General features: G+C 40.7%; 1 protein-coding gene across 1 annotated transcript in view; it reads left to right on the top strand.

Moving 5' to 3' along the window:
* Nucleotides 1-2,182: 2,182 nt before the first annotated feature.
* The window catches only part of LOC134542718 (sperm-associated antigen 6-like), a 49,282-nt gene continuing 37,533 nt past the window's right edge, over nt 2,183-13,931 (top strand). The window contains exons 1-3 of the mRNA XM_063387195.1: nt 2,183-2,326; nt 3,918-4,180; nt 7,006-7,216. Coding sequence (XP_063243265.1) covers nt 2,302-2,326; nt 3,918-4,180; nt 7,006-7,216 — 499 coding nt within the window. The 5' untranslated portion in view covers nt 2,183-2,301. The remainder of the gene's footprint in view (nt 2,327-3,917; nt 4,181-7,005; nt 7,217-13,931) is intronic.

Here is a 13,931-nt window from a genome sequence, read left to right on the forward strand (position 1 = left end):
TAAAAGCATTTTAATCTTGCCTCTGTTTTAAAATGTGATTTTTACCCTTTTTAACAACTTTTCAGCTCCTTAAATTAAAATTGAGGTCCAAAATACTTCATGGTTCTTTAGGCAATAGTATGAAAAAGCAATTTATGCAAAAATCAGTAAGGTTATTCATGGGTACTAAGCATGGGGCAAGGAATTGTCAAGAGACTGCATGCTGTGACGTAGTTAAAATCATTTTTTTTACCTCGCCATCGCCATGTTGTCCCGCCCAAAACATTGCGGAAATGGTGCTGTACCACCGCTTATGATGGTTAGTAAGCATGAATTAGAATCTCCGTAGTTAAAGAGAATCACTTTTATAAGGAAAAAGTAATTTAAAACTTTTCACAATGCAAAACACTACATTCTGCCAATGTAGCACAACAATTAGCTGAAGAAACATGGCTTAACATACTTAACCATATAATCATGCAGATATGGCCACCGCCTAGTACTAATGTAAGTGATATTGAATGCATTAGAAGTAAAAAAAAAGTAATACTTTTCTCTCTTTTAAGGATGTAAATATTAGATTGTATCCCTTAAATTTCATGATTTTAGGTCCAGTGTTTTGGTATGTGGAGGTGTTCACTCTAAAGTTGAAGTGTGTGTGATAACAATTGGTTATCAAAACAAATTGCTGCATAAAGTCTAATGCTAGAAGTTTAATAGTTTGAAAAGAACTTGCAGGAAAAATTGTCATAATGCCATCATGTAGATTATTAAACAAACGTGACAATAAATCAATCAGTAATCAGCATTAAACACCATTATAACAAATTCACTAGAGACTAATACCGGACAGCTCTAGACTAACAACACAGGGGAGAGTGAAAAATAACCTAGTGACAAGATGTGTGACTAAAAAATATTTTATAGATAATTTATTGTATATGATATATTATATTATCTGGTTTCAGACATAAACGTTTTAAGGAATTTGATGCACTGGATGTTAATTTTCCCCCACAAATCTGTACAATGATTAAAAACAGGAAAGAAAGTTATTTTTGTTTTCATAATGTTGGTACCAAATGTATTAAATGGATACATTGTTTATACTGAGCATACCATTTGCTATCTGTCAGACTGACATGACAACAATGCCAGGTTTTCACACACAAACCCTGGAGCTTTTGGTTATTAGTCTCTAATGTACTTGATAATAACCAAATACTATAATAGGACAGAATGAGAAACACTGGTCAATTAGCATTGGCGAAACGCGAGACAATTTACTGCAGTGCTTTCAAGCTATTTTACACTCTATGCCACTATTGTAAACTAGTTTCACGCACTTAAAAACGTAGGTACACCCCACACCGCCAGGTTCGATGACATCATTTGTCTCGCACATTACTTAACCAGTTTCCCATATTGTCTGTATTACAATATTTGACATAACCACAAATGTTTTGTTATCCAGAAGGGAAAGGTAACATGGAACAAGATGGGAGCTATAGAAGTGCAACCCTTACAGTGGAAACTGAAATCATATTCTGTGTGACATGTGATGCCATCTGTTGTATGGGCCCATAAGTACTAGCAAAAAAGTCAGGAGGTTCAAATCCAAAGTGATAGTTTTATAATGATAAGTTAACTACTCACAACTAATTGCTTAGCAGGAGGAAAAAAAAAAGAACACTTAATTCAGGTTTTTTTATAAAAAAAAAAAGTATTTTCTATATAAATGAGTTGGAGGTGCAGTATTTCTGGTATCCCACACCACAAAATATGTGGCTATCAGAATGAAAGTGAACTAATTTTTCACTGGTGTGTTTGCCTGGTAAAAGCTGATGCATAACTTCTCTCAATAAATGTAGCTATGTTGGTAATATATTATGAAAGATACTATCTAGTGGGTGGGCCCAAAAGTACTTCAAAAACTATGTCTCTGCAATTACAGTTTCTCTCCCATGAAATGGAAGTCATTCTCATTTTGATATAAGTTATTAACATGGCAAGGATTGAACACTTCCTCTCTCTAAAATCTTACTTCCATGGCTTTGTAAGTGTTGCTGTGTCAATTAAAAATTCACCTATAAATTTAAGTTTATTATAAATAGTGATTTATTAGCATATAATCCTTTTCTCCATGGTGTGTTTCACATTGTCTAAGACTTTGTGCATCCTTAATTTATTTATGTAAAGAGGTGATTTGTTTTTTTATGGATATTTGGTAGTTATTTCCGAAAGGTATTTTTATATGTTCTTTCATTTTTTTGTATAAAAATATTGTGTGATTTTTGTATAATTTTTCTAAGAAGCTTTTAAATGACTCCAAAAAAGATTTTGCAAGGTAAGTTGCAGTATAATTTTTTAATTGTTTACCATTAAAATGATAATGTCATTGTAAAATAGCCACTTGACAGCAACTGAAATGAAAGAGTTACTTCAAACACTACCTTATAGGAGCATTTTACAAATTTGAATAATTTTTTTCAATCTGTGTATCTTTTTAATGATTACCTTGCATATATTGTCTTTATCATGTTGTCAGTGTTTGTAAACAAACTTCGTATCATGCTTTTCAAGTGATGACACAGGTAATTTTGATAACTGTAAATTTTAAAACAAGTTACATGACATACTATATTAATTACCTGTCTTGGCAAAAGATTTGCTCTGCACGTTTGATATCATCGTGAGGAAATTTTTTAATCCACTTGTGTTGTCTTCCTTCCCAGAAATCATGTCAGTTAAATATATAAAGTGTGTGTGTGTGTGTGTATGTATATATATATATATATATATATATATATAGAGAGAGAGAGAGAGAGAGAGAGAGAGAGAGAGATAGTAAAAATATTGTAATTTTTAAAAACCCATTATTTATAAGCCCATAAGTAGGTAAAATCATTCCATTCTTCGTTTCCCAGTTTCTCTTCAATTCTTTTAACTCTTGGATAAGTAGTGTTAGAATTATTAGTATTATAAGTGGACTAAAAATATACGTACATTAAAATCCTCTTGAGAAAATCTCTTTTGAGAAAATTTCCTGCTTAATTTAAAAAAAATTTAGCGCTTACAATTTGACACTTATAATAATATTTTCCTGTTAATATGCAAGTCTGGATTTCGAAGTACTGTCCTAAAAACTTATCACTTCCCATTATTTGTTTTGCAGCAGTAGCTAACCATCAGGTATTGTAGGTAATTTAAGAAATTTGTTTTGTGATAAAATACAATTCTGTTTAGTAATTACCATTTGTTAACCTAAAGAGATAGAATAATTTTATTTAGCATTAAAATGAGGATGAAATTTTGTAACTATAATGACAATTAAATGTGAGTGAGCAGCTTTGGTTATGTTGCTCATTAAGGTAACAGGAAAGAACAAGAAAATATTTTTAATGGTAATGTAAACTCTACCTTTCAATGTATTAGTATGCAGTATTTTGGACTACTTTTTTTTTAAGAGTTCCACCTAGTCAGGGGTGTATTTATGTGAGGTGGAATGATACGTAATGCTGGCTGGTGATTTTAGTGCAACATTGTCTTTAAGCGCAAGACTTAGAACTGGTGCACAATGTTTTCGTCAATAGGGAAACTATTAGAAATTGAATGAGTACCCTAACATTTTATCACATAGAAATTAAGATAAAGATTTATTGCATTTACCTATTTAGTTTTCAAGAATCTGTACAAATAATTTATTTCTTAAAAACTATGCTGAGGAAAAAATTTGTTATTTAAATTTTTAATAGTTACATTTTAAAAACTAAGCCTGGAAACACAACTGCCTTTACAACCTCAACGTATTAGATAATGCTTTTCGTAAACATACACCACTTAGATATCTTAGCAGTTTTTAGAAGCTCTGCACTCTGTATGTGTGTCTTTAAGGTTCCTTTCTATTTTTAACCTTCCATGTTATTTTTCTTTTGTAGTGTTTGAGGACTATCAAACAGCACGACATAGTTTTGTTCAGAATGTTGGGAAGCTAGCGTCTCGTCCTAGCAACATAGTGCTTTTAGAAGGCGCAAGTGTTCTAGAACTATTACAGCCACTTTTGAGCGATGTTTTCGCTCCCATCAAAGCAGAAGCCATCAATACCATCGGGAAGCTTGCCACTTCTAGTCAGTCCTTGTCGGAGAACATTGTGCGAATGAACATGCTACCGAACCTGCTTTCTTCACTTCAAGCTGGGAATGTGAGTATGTAACTAGGAGAATGGCAGCTTAGCACCAGTAAGCTTCGCTTTTCCCACCCACCACAGGGAAAACTAATTAAAAATCAATTAAAATTTTAATTGTATGAATGATGATATCTTTGTTACATCACAGTACTTGATTCAATGTTAAAAAAAAAGAAATGAAGAAATAAATTTATACAAACTTTTATATTGTTGGCACTTCTGCAAGAAGCGACCACGAAAATTGAGTTTGAATGACTTGAGTTAGTTAAGTTTTAAGAACTCTGTATTCAAACCGTTAAAAATAACACATAATGAGAAAAGCTGTGAGATGGAGTAAACTGTATGCACTGGTAGAAAAAACAGGAGTACCTTGAGAATATTTATGGAAACCCATCATCTTATTTCAGTGAAAGGTTTTTGATCCACCATGTATTGGACCATGGCTATGCTGGATTAGCAAACGTCGATATAGTTTTAACTGGTGTGTGCCAAATGTGAAATGTAACCCTCTAGAAAACAGGAAAACCAACAGTAAGGATAAATTCTAAGTGAACTAAACATGTTGGCCGTGCAGTAATGCGATATGGTGGCCTTGCCTGCCAAACCATCATGACCCACACAAGGGCTTGAAGGTTGATGAGTGTGAGCTATAGACTGCGCTTGGATATAGACCGTATGTGCAAGTTGTGCAGTTGGAAGTTTCTGAGCCCAGTATTGAATTGCTTGTTTGCCAAAGGAACTATTAAAACAAATGAGTTATGGCAGACGGCAATCGACACGTTTTTGAGATAAAATGTCTCTCTTTGAATGTCCGAGTTTGTTTCATACTTAATTTTGAGCATATTCAAATATGTTCTAGATAAATTATAGTACTTTCTTTGAACTAATACCTTTTTCTGAGGCTTAACTTTTTCAACTTTTTACTTTGACAGCTTAATATATTGTTACGAATAAATCGTCGTGGGAAAACGGCTGGGTTCGTAAAGGATAGCCCTTTGAAGATTTTTATCACACACAGTTTTATTGATTTCCAATATTTACATCACTAGCAAATAGTCTTCTAAAATGCCTAATAATTAATTACACTTAAAAATGTTGCTTCCCCAGTCACTCGGTTCTTACACACTGCACACCTCGCTAGGCCGCACCTCTGGCGAAGCTCTCGCAGCAGCACCCCTGTGAACCTCCGTCGCAGTACTCCGACGCTGCACTCCGCTGCTGCCGTCGCACTACCCTTTGCCGAAGATCCACTCGAAGCTTTGCTCGGAACTTCACTCCGAACTCCGCCGCGCCCGCGACACTATCGCCCGGAACTGAACTCTCTGCCCTGGAACCTTTGTCCAGGGACTTTGCCGCTCTATCGCCCAGAAACTCCGCTGCGGGAAAACTCCCAACTCCACTGAATTCACTCCCCGCCCTGGAACCTTCGTCCAAGGACTTTGCCTTTCTGCCGCACGCACGACACTATCGCCCCGGAAACTCGCCCGCGGGAAAACTCCCAGCTGAACTGAACTCTCGGAGGCCGGTGTTCCGGGCTTATATATCGGCCCAGGCGCCCTTCTAGAATTCACGAGCGCGGCTGGGGCCAGTCGCATCATTCCGCGCCGACCCGACGCGAGAAATCTCTAGACACGCGTCGGCAGCTGCCAGGTGGCTCGCGGAACTCCCCAGCTGTCAGGTGTCAAGTGTCAGGTTATCGGCACTGCACGGGGAGCGGAGGGAAGGAGGGGGGAAAGCGACGACCCTTGTAATCTACAGTCGCGCTCAGCACGTCTCATGTTGCGGCGGCCACATGATGTCAGCCAGCTGTGCACCTGCACGTGTCGCTGCCTTGCTCACGTTGGTAACAATATTTTTTTTTAAATAATAAATAATATTGGCTAGCTTTAACAGAATGATCAGTGTGGAATGGCAGTTTTAATGCTTCGCCTGAATTTGTACACTCTTTCATGAGATAGACTACATATTTACTATTCAATAATTTTAATATAAGTGCATGTTTGAGGAGTAGCCTCCGTAAACAGATAAATATGGTAGTGTTCACACCAGCTGGTTTTGACAGTACTGTCAGGGAAATGGCAAGCCAACGGTGGCCTCGTGTGCAGTCAGTATCATACTTCAGTACTGTGGCGGTGGCAGTCAAGCAGCAGCTGACGGAACAGTGGGGCAGTTGGCTTGTCGCACCAACAGGAAATCAATACTTTATTCATATACTACTTAAAATCAAATAAGATAACACATTACTGCAAAAAATTTATTTCTTTTACTTTTCAGTTTCTATGGATTCTGCAAACCAAAATATCTCACAAAATTTTTTTTTTTTCAATATACACTGTACCAGTGGCTGTCACCCAAAATTATGAGTGTGGTTTCTCTGGTAGTTCTGAGTGTGTGTGTCTTAAGTGCACTTGTGCACTTGTGACATGTAAAAATGGCTGAGTCTCACGAACAACGTGTAGCTGTGAAGTTTCCGCCGTGTTCTTGCAGAGTAAAAAAACAAAACGCTGCATGTTGTTCGTGAGAATCAGCACTAAAGACACACACACAGAACTGCCAGATAAACCACACTCGTCGATTTTGGGTGATGCCACTTGGCAGACTGACTCAGGAGAGGTCCTATAACAGCTCCCTAGCGGTGAATACTGGTGCTGCAAGTGCGTGATGTGCAACATTATGATTCCAGATGTTTTGGGGTACCCCCTCGTATTGTTACTGCATTAATGAAGTGTGAAGTTTCACATCTAACACACGTGGTAGTCACGCATCCATATTTTTCCGTGAAATGTGTGTGATTGGCACCCTGCTATCTGAAGGTGTCCATGGTGTGAACGGCTTCCCAGAAGTACCACAAGACGGCGGTGCTGAGCCTGGTGCGTGCGGTGAGCAGCTACACCCCGGAGACGGCGGGGGCCGCGGTGCAGATGGGCGCGCTGCAGGGCGTGGTCGCTTGCCTCGAGGACTTTGAGCCGAACGTGAAGACGGCCTCTTGTTGGACCATCAGCAACATCGCTCGCCACCGCAAGGACCTCGCGGAGGCCGTGGTGGATGCAGGTGATGCCTCGCTGCCTTTTTCCAAGTGAAACCTCTTTACAGCCGGTAGCTCGCCAGGGCTTAACTATTAAATGCAACATTCAGGAGTGGGGTGCTCGATGTTGGAGAGGGTAAAGGGGGATAACGAAAAACGTAGGAGTCAGCTAACTATAAGACTCTTGTAGTACAGTAGAGCACCCCTCAACCGGAATCATTGGGGAGAGGTCTATTCCGGTTATGGGAAAATTCAGGGTAAGGGGAGTTGCGGTAGGGCCGGCCTCCTGGCCGGTTGAATGACCTTCATTCTAGCAAGCTGTCAGGCACGTGTTTCTTATCTCTGTGGGTGGGTGCGTGCGTGAGCAAAGAGGAGGGTGAAGAGGGTTCGGGGGAGGAAGTAGGACTACAGCTGCAGTGTTGTGTTACTTCTGTGTTGACGTGCTAGTGATTCATTCTTCCGGAGAGTGTATAGTCACTTCCACGCACAGTTTACATTTCACATACACAAGAATAACACTTCAAGCATCTTGTTTAAAAACACAGATATAGAGAAATACAGGTAAATGTAGACTGTTTAACCATATATTAACGTATAAATATGTACATAATACATATTTGTACACTAAATTATTATCTACAAATTGAAAGCATCACACGTTGGAAGTAAATGTTACTCGCTATCACGTGTGTCAGCGTGTGTAGTGGGAGTCGGTGTACATACTCTCGGGCCGGCCGGAATTTTCCGTTTACTTGACATAGTGAAACAATAAAACTACTTATAGCATAAACATCTTCATGTCCGACGCGAAAAGCAGCGGTGTATTTACGCAATGCGCGGGAAAGACTGGCTATAATTAGCTCTCTGACAGACATGCGCGCGCGTGCCTACAAGACATGTACAGTCAGGCAAAAGCAAAAACGCCTCGTTCCAGTGCTGAAATGTTTTGGAGATGTTTTGTAATGTTTTAAAGTTTTAATATATTTTTGGAAAATTAGTTCCGGATATCGGGAGTTCCGTTTGTTAGAATTACGGTTGAGGGGTGCTCTACTGTATTTCATTGCCATGTTATTGTGAACCTACAAAGTGAACCTTTATTGTCTAAATTTATCATTCAGGTTAACTATTAAATATTTGGTTTTATTGTTCAAGGGGATTATTAATGTGAGAAAGTTTCACAACTAATGCATATGGTGCCCATGCACCCTTTTTGTTTTTGCTCTTTAAAAGGAGCAAGAAATTACTTCAATTTTGTGTGGGAATGCAATAAATCTCATTCAAATAAATTAGGATTACGGCCACTATGTGTTTTCCTGTTGTTTGGAGGGCCGTGTCCGTAGAAAATAAATTTTGGTATTATTTATTTTTATTTATTTATTTATTTACATATTGTCAGATGCCCATTAACACTCCATGGGAAATTGCAAGGAATGTGCACAATAAAAACAAAAATAAGTGACAAATGATACAAGCTACAGAGAACAAATACAACATAAACAGAAACACAAACTACAACATAGACACACAGCAACGTAAAAATGACAAAAAAACAAACAAATAAAATAATAATGACATGAAACATACAACAGAAGTATCATGTTATGTGTTAAATTAAAAAAAAGTTAAAGTTAAAGTCAAAAAGTTAAGTTCACAGGACATGGATGAAAAATATATTATCTTTATTATTACATGATTTTATTTTATAGTTAATCATGTAATTACGTACTTTATTTATTTAACACTTGAGAATCTAAGGATGAGCAGAAGTAAAAACTTTTTTAATGAATATTCTATTATTTGTTGTCTTTAGGAATTCATCATATTTATTGTAATTGATAATTAATCTATAAGCTATATCATGTGTCTTATATAAGGTACATAAAAAGGGGTTTTATGACTGGTGAAAGAAGAAATTTTCATCCCAGTAGTTTCAAAAATTGTGGGGACAAAACAGTTTATAAATATAGCAGTTATGAACAATCATTGCATCTAGAATATTCCTTCTATCAGAAAGATCTATTAAATTGTTTTTTTTTTTTTTTAACTATATATTTAAATACTTTGTTTTGTATTGAATTAAGTTTTTCACTATCAGTACTAGTAATACTATTCCAGATTATTGATCCATATTCAAGTTTTGATTGAATCAGAGCTGTGTAGAGGGATAGTATAGAATCTGGATTGGATGTTGTTGAGTTTACTGTTACACATTTTATTCCTTATTGTAGGTATTTATTTGCCAGTTTACAACACAACACGATACATGACGAACGCCATCATGCATCCTGACTCAACTGTCTTCCACACAACAAGCACACCAACTCCGCCTCCTAAACAGTGGTGCCAACACACCACATTTGTCACCAGTCCACAATTACCCTACATACACAACACCCCTCCCCTTTTACATGACACAGCCCTTCATCCAGCCTGGCTTAACAGATTCTCTGGCCGGTCTGGTCCGTTTTGGTGTACGAGCTTCGCTTGTTTCCCTTGCAGCTAGTGGAGACTGGAAGGTGCTTTGTTGTTCTGCAGCCATGGGTACTCTTGGCGAAAACCCTTTGAAGTCTGCTTCTTCACCTGGAGACGGTGGTGGTAGGTCCTGACTTGCTCTCTCCTCCGCTCCCTGGCCTTGTACGGCCTGGTCCTTTTCTTCCTCTACTGCCATTGGTGACCTTACTTCACTGCCTGCATATGGGGTCATTTCTATGGCTTCTTCCGGAGGGTGGGCATGTCTGGACCGTAACTGGTCAATGTGCCGCCTCATCAACACCCCATCATTGGTGATTACCTTGTATGATAATGGACCGGTTACTTCAATGATTCTAGCAGGCAACCATTTCTGCCCACGCCCCATGTTTCTGACGTACACCAGGTCCTGTGGCCTGAACTTCCTTGGTGGAGATGTAGTCATGCTGTCTTCTTGTCTTTGCTTCATGTCCTCTGCCAGATCTGGGTGCACTTTATCCAAGCATGTTCTTAGCCGACGCCCCATCAGCAGTTCCGCTGGACTTGTCCCTGTAACTGCTGTAGGTGTTACATGTTGTGTTATCAGCATCCGAGCTAAACGCTGTGAAAGGTCACTGCCGCTCATCCGCTTCAACATCTCTTTTGCCGACTGTACCATCCTTTCTGCTTGTCCGTTGGATGATGGATGGTACGGGGCAACTTTAATAAGCCTGATCCCATTGTTATCTGCAAAGGTAGTGAATGCAGCCGAACTGAATGCTGTTCCATTGTCACTCACAATTGTGTCTGGAATTCCATGGGTAGCCATCAAAGACCTCATTGCTGTGATAACGCTTCTAGCATCTGTGGATGGCACTGGAAGCACCTCTAGCCATTTAGAATACGAGTCAACGACGACCAGAAACACCTGCCCCTGAACAGGGCCAGCAAAATCTACATGTAGGCGTGACCATGGTTGCCTGGTCCATTCCCAGGGGTGGTTTGGGGCCCTTGGTGGTGCATGGCGCGTGGACTGACAAACCTCGCATTGCTGTACCATTTCTTCGATTTCCTTGTCCAGTCCTGGCCACCACACATAACTGCGAGCCAATGCCTTTGTTCTTACTACTCCCTGGTGACAAGCATGTAAAGTTCGCAGAAGGGGATTTCGGCCCTCACTTGGGATGACTACCCTCGATCCCCACAGCAAACATCCACGGTGCAGTGATAGCTCATGCTGCCGCCTCACATATGGCTGGAATTCTTCCCCTAACTTGTCACTTGGCCAACGAGTTCCCACCCACGAACAAACTCTAGATAGAATGGGATCTTTCCTAGTCATACCTGCAATGTGATGTGCCCTGAGGGGGGGAGTGTCTAACACTTCCAGAAGCAGCACTTCCATGGGTGCTGGTACCTCCATCTCTGGGGTTGCTCTTGGTAGCCGACTGAGGCCATCCGCATTCGCAATACTAGATCCTGGCTTGTACACCAACACAAAATCGTACCCACTTAGTATTACACTCCAGCGAAGCATTCGGGGCGAGATTATGTTTGGTGTGACTTTATCGGTCATGAACAGTCCTAATAATGGTTTGTGATCAGTGCGTATTTCAAACTGCCGACCATAAACATAATTATGGAACTTCTTGACCCCCGCTATAATGCTTAAAGCCTCCTTGTCAATTTGGGCATACTTCCGCTCTGTTGACGTCATGGTTCGTGAATAATAGCAAATTGGCACTTCTTCCCCCTGATTATTCGGTTGGCTAAGAACAGCTCCAATTCCATACTGAGATGCATCACACGTTAATATAAGTGGCTTTTGTGGGTCGTAGTGAGCTAGTAAAGAGTTTGAGGTTAACAGAGCCTTTGTAGCCGCAAAAGCTGCATCCTGCACCGTGGTCCATTCCCAGCGAGCGTCTTTCTTCAAAAGCTGATGCAAAGGTTCTGCTACACTAGCCTTATCCAACAGAAATGCATGGTAAAAATTAAGAAGACCTAGATATGCCTGTAATTCATCTCTGTTTGCTGGTGTTGGTGCATCGTGAATGGACTGCACCTTGTCGGGGGTGGGCCGTAACCCATGTTGATCCACCACATAGCCTAGAAATGTAACTTCTGAAGCCCCCAGCACACATTTCTCTGCCTTGACATGTATACCAGCATCTCTGAAACGCTGTAGTACCTGTCGCACATTGATGAGCAACTCTTCCATGGATGTGCCCTTCACTAGTACATCATCAAAGTACGGCACGACGTTCTCTAGCCCCGCCAGTAGGTCTTCCATGAATCGTTGAAACTTCCCTGGTGCTACTCGCACCCCAAATTGCAGACGATTTACTTTGAATGCCCCCTTATGTGTGATGATAGTTTGCGCTGCTGCCGCACTCTCATCCACTCGTAACTGTTGGAATGCTTGTGCCAAATCAATTTTTGCAAATACTTTGCCTCCACATAGTTTTGCAAGCAGTTGGCTGATTGGTGGAACAGGATATAGATCCTCCTTCAATGCCTTATTCAATGTGCTTTTATAATCAGCGCATATTCGCACATCACCATTTGGCTTCAAGACTGGAACAATGGGTGTGGCCCAGTCTGAGTACGTGACCGGCGTATATACCCCTTGTGTTACTAATCTTTCCAGTTCTTTTTCAATTTTCGGTAGCAGGGCGTATGGTACTGCACGAGGTTTTAACCTCACCGGAGCCACATTAGAGTCTAGTTGGAATCTTATAGGTTGTCCCTTAAATTCGCCCAATTCTTCACTAAATACCTTGGGAAATTCTGAGACTAACTCTGATAGCACCCCCGTTACTTTTAACACCCCCTTCACTTCAATCCCTCACGGTTGCATCCAGTTTCGGCCCAACAGAGAGCGATGACGCCCCTTGGAAACTATCAATGAAAGCATGCACCTCCGCCCACCATATGTCACCTGAACCCTGCACGAGCCTAATGTCTCAATAGAATTTTTGCTATAGTCATACAGCACACAAGTGGTTCTAGACAGTGCAGGTTTTCTGTTTGCATAAATTGCCTGGAAAGTCAATTCATCTATAATTGACACCGCAGCCCCTGTGTCTAATTCCATTTCAACAGCCTGACCATCTATTAATACAGTTGTGCACAATTCCTCACATCCTGCTGCTGTTATCTTCCATAAGTTGTAAATATCTGGTTCAGTACTACCTGTCACTGTGCCCAACTGCACCTCCGGGACTTCCTCCACTGTGTGAACATTACCCTTAGAGTTCATCTCACGTACCTTCTGTCTACATACCTTTTCCAGATGGCCAGGCCGTTTGCAAAAATAGCATTCCACGTTCCTGAACCGACAAGCAGCTCGTAAATGTTGTCCACCACATCCAGTACATCTTACCCCTTGTTTGTATCTGGGAGGTTGCTTAACCTTGCTCACCCTGTCGACCCCCGCTGCTTGTTGCACCCCATTACCCTGTGGTGCTTCTTGCCCTACGTAGTCAGTGTACACCGGCTTGGACACAGCCCCCCGGATGTCTCTGGTATTTTGGTTTGCTGCCTCCGCAACAAGGGCTTTCTCCTGTGCCTGTGCGAATGTCAATGCCGTTTCTGCTAATAGCCGACGTTGCACTGTCTCGTCCTTCATCCCGCACACAAATCGATCTCTGAGAGTTAGGTCCAAATTAGCGCCGAAGTTGCAGTGTTCTGCTAGCCTACGCAATTCTGCAATGTACTCTGCTACACTTTCATCGTCCTTTTGATCGCGACGATGAAATTTGAACCGTTGGTAAATCTCCGACGGCCTAGGGGAGAAATGATTTTTCAAAATTTTCATAATATCCGCATATGATGTGGAGGCCACAGAAGCTGGAGAATTAAGCGATCTTACTACCGCATACGTTTTCGGACCGCACACACTAAGAAGCACTGCACGTTTCTTCTCTTCGCCTATAACCTCGTTTGCTTGCATGTAAAACTCAAGACGCTCTGCATAGGCATCCCAACCTTGCGGATTTGCCACATCAAATTCTTCTATGTTGCCTAACAAAGAAGCCATTGCGGAGATGCCGATATAACGACTCGTTAATTAAATACTAGGGCGAACCGACGCATGCATTAAGCACTGGGGCACTTCAATCCCATCCTCGTCGCCAGATGTTGAGTTTACTGTTACACATTTTATTCCTTATTGTAGGTATTTATTTGCCAGTTTACAACACAACACGATACATGACGAACGCCATCATGCATCCTGACTCAACTGTCTTCCACACAACAAGCACACCAACTCCGCCTCCTAAACAGTGGTGC

This window comes from Bacillus rossius, chromosome 1 (genome assembly GCF_032445375.1).
Source record: "Bacillus rossius redtenbacheri isolate Brsri chromosome 1, Brsri_v3, whole genome shotgun sequence".
Taxonomy (NCBI): domain Eukaryota; kingdom Metazoa; phylum Arthropoda; class Insecta; order Phasmatodea; family Bacillidae; genus Bacillus; species Bacillus rossius.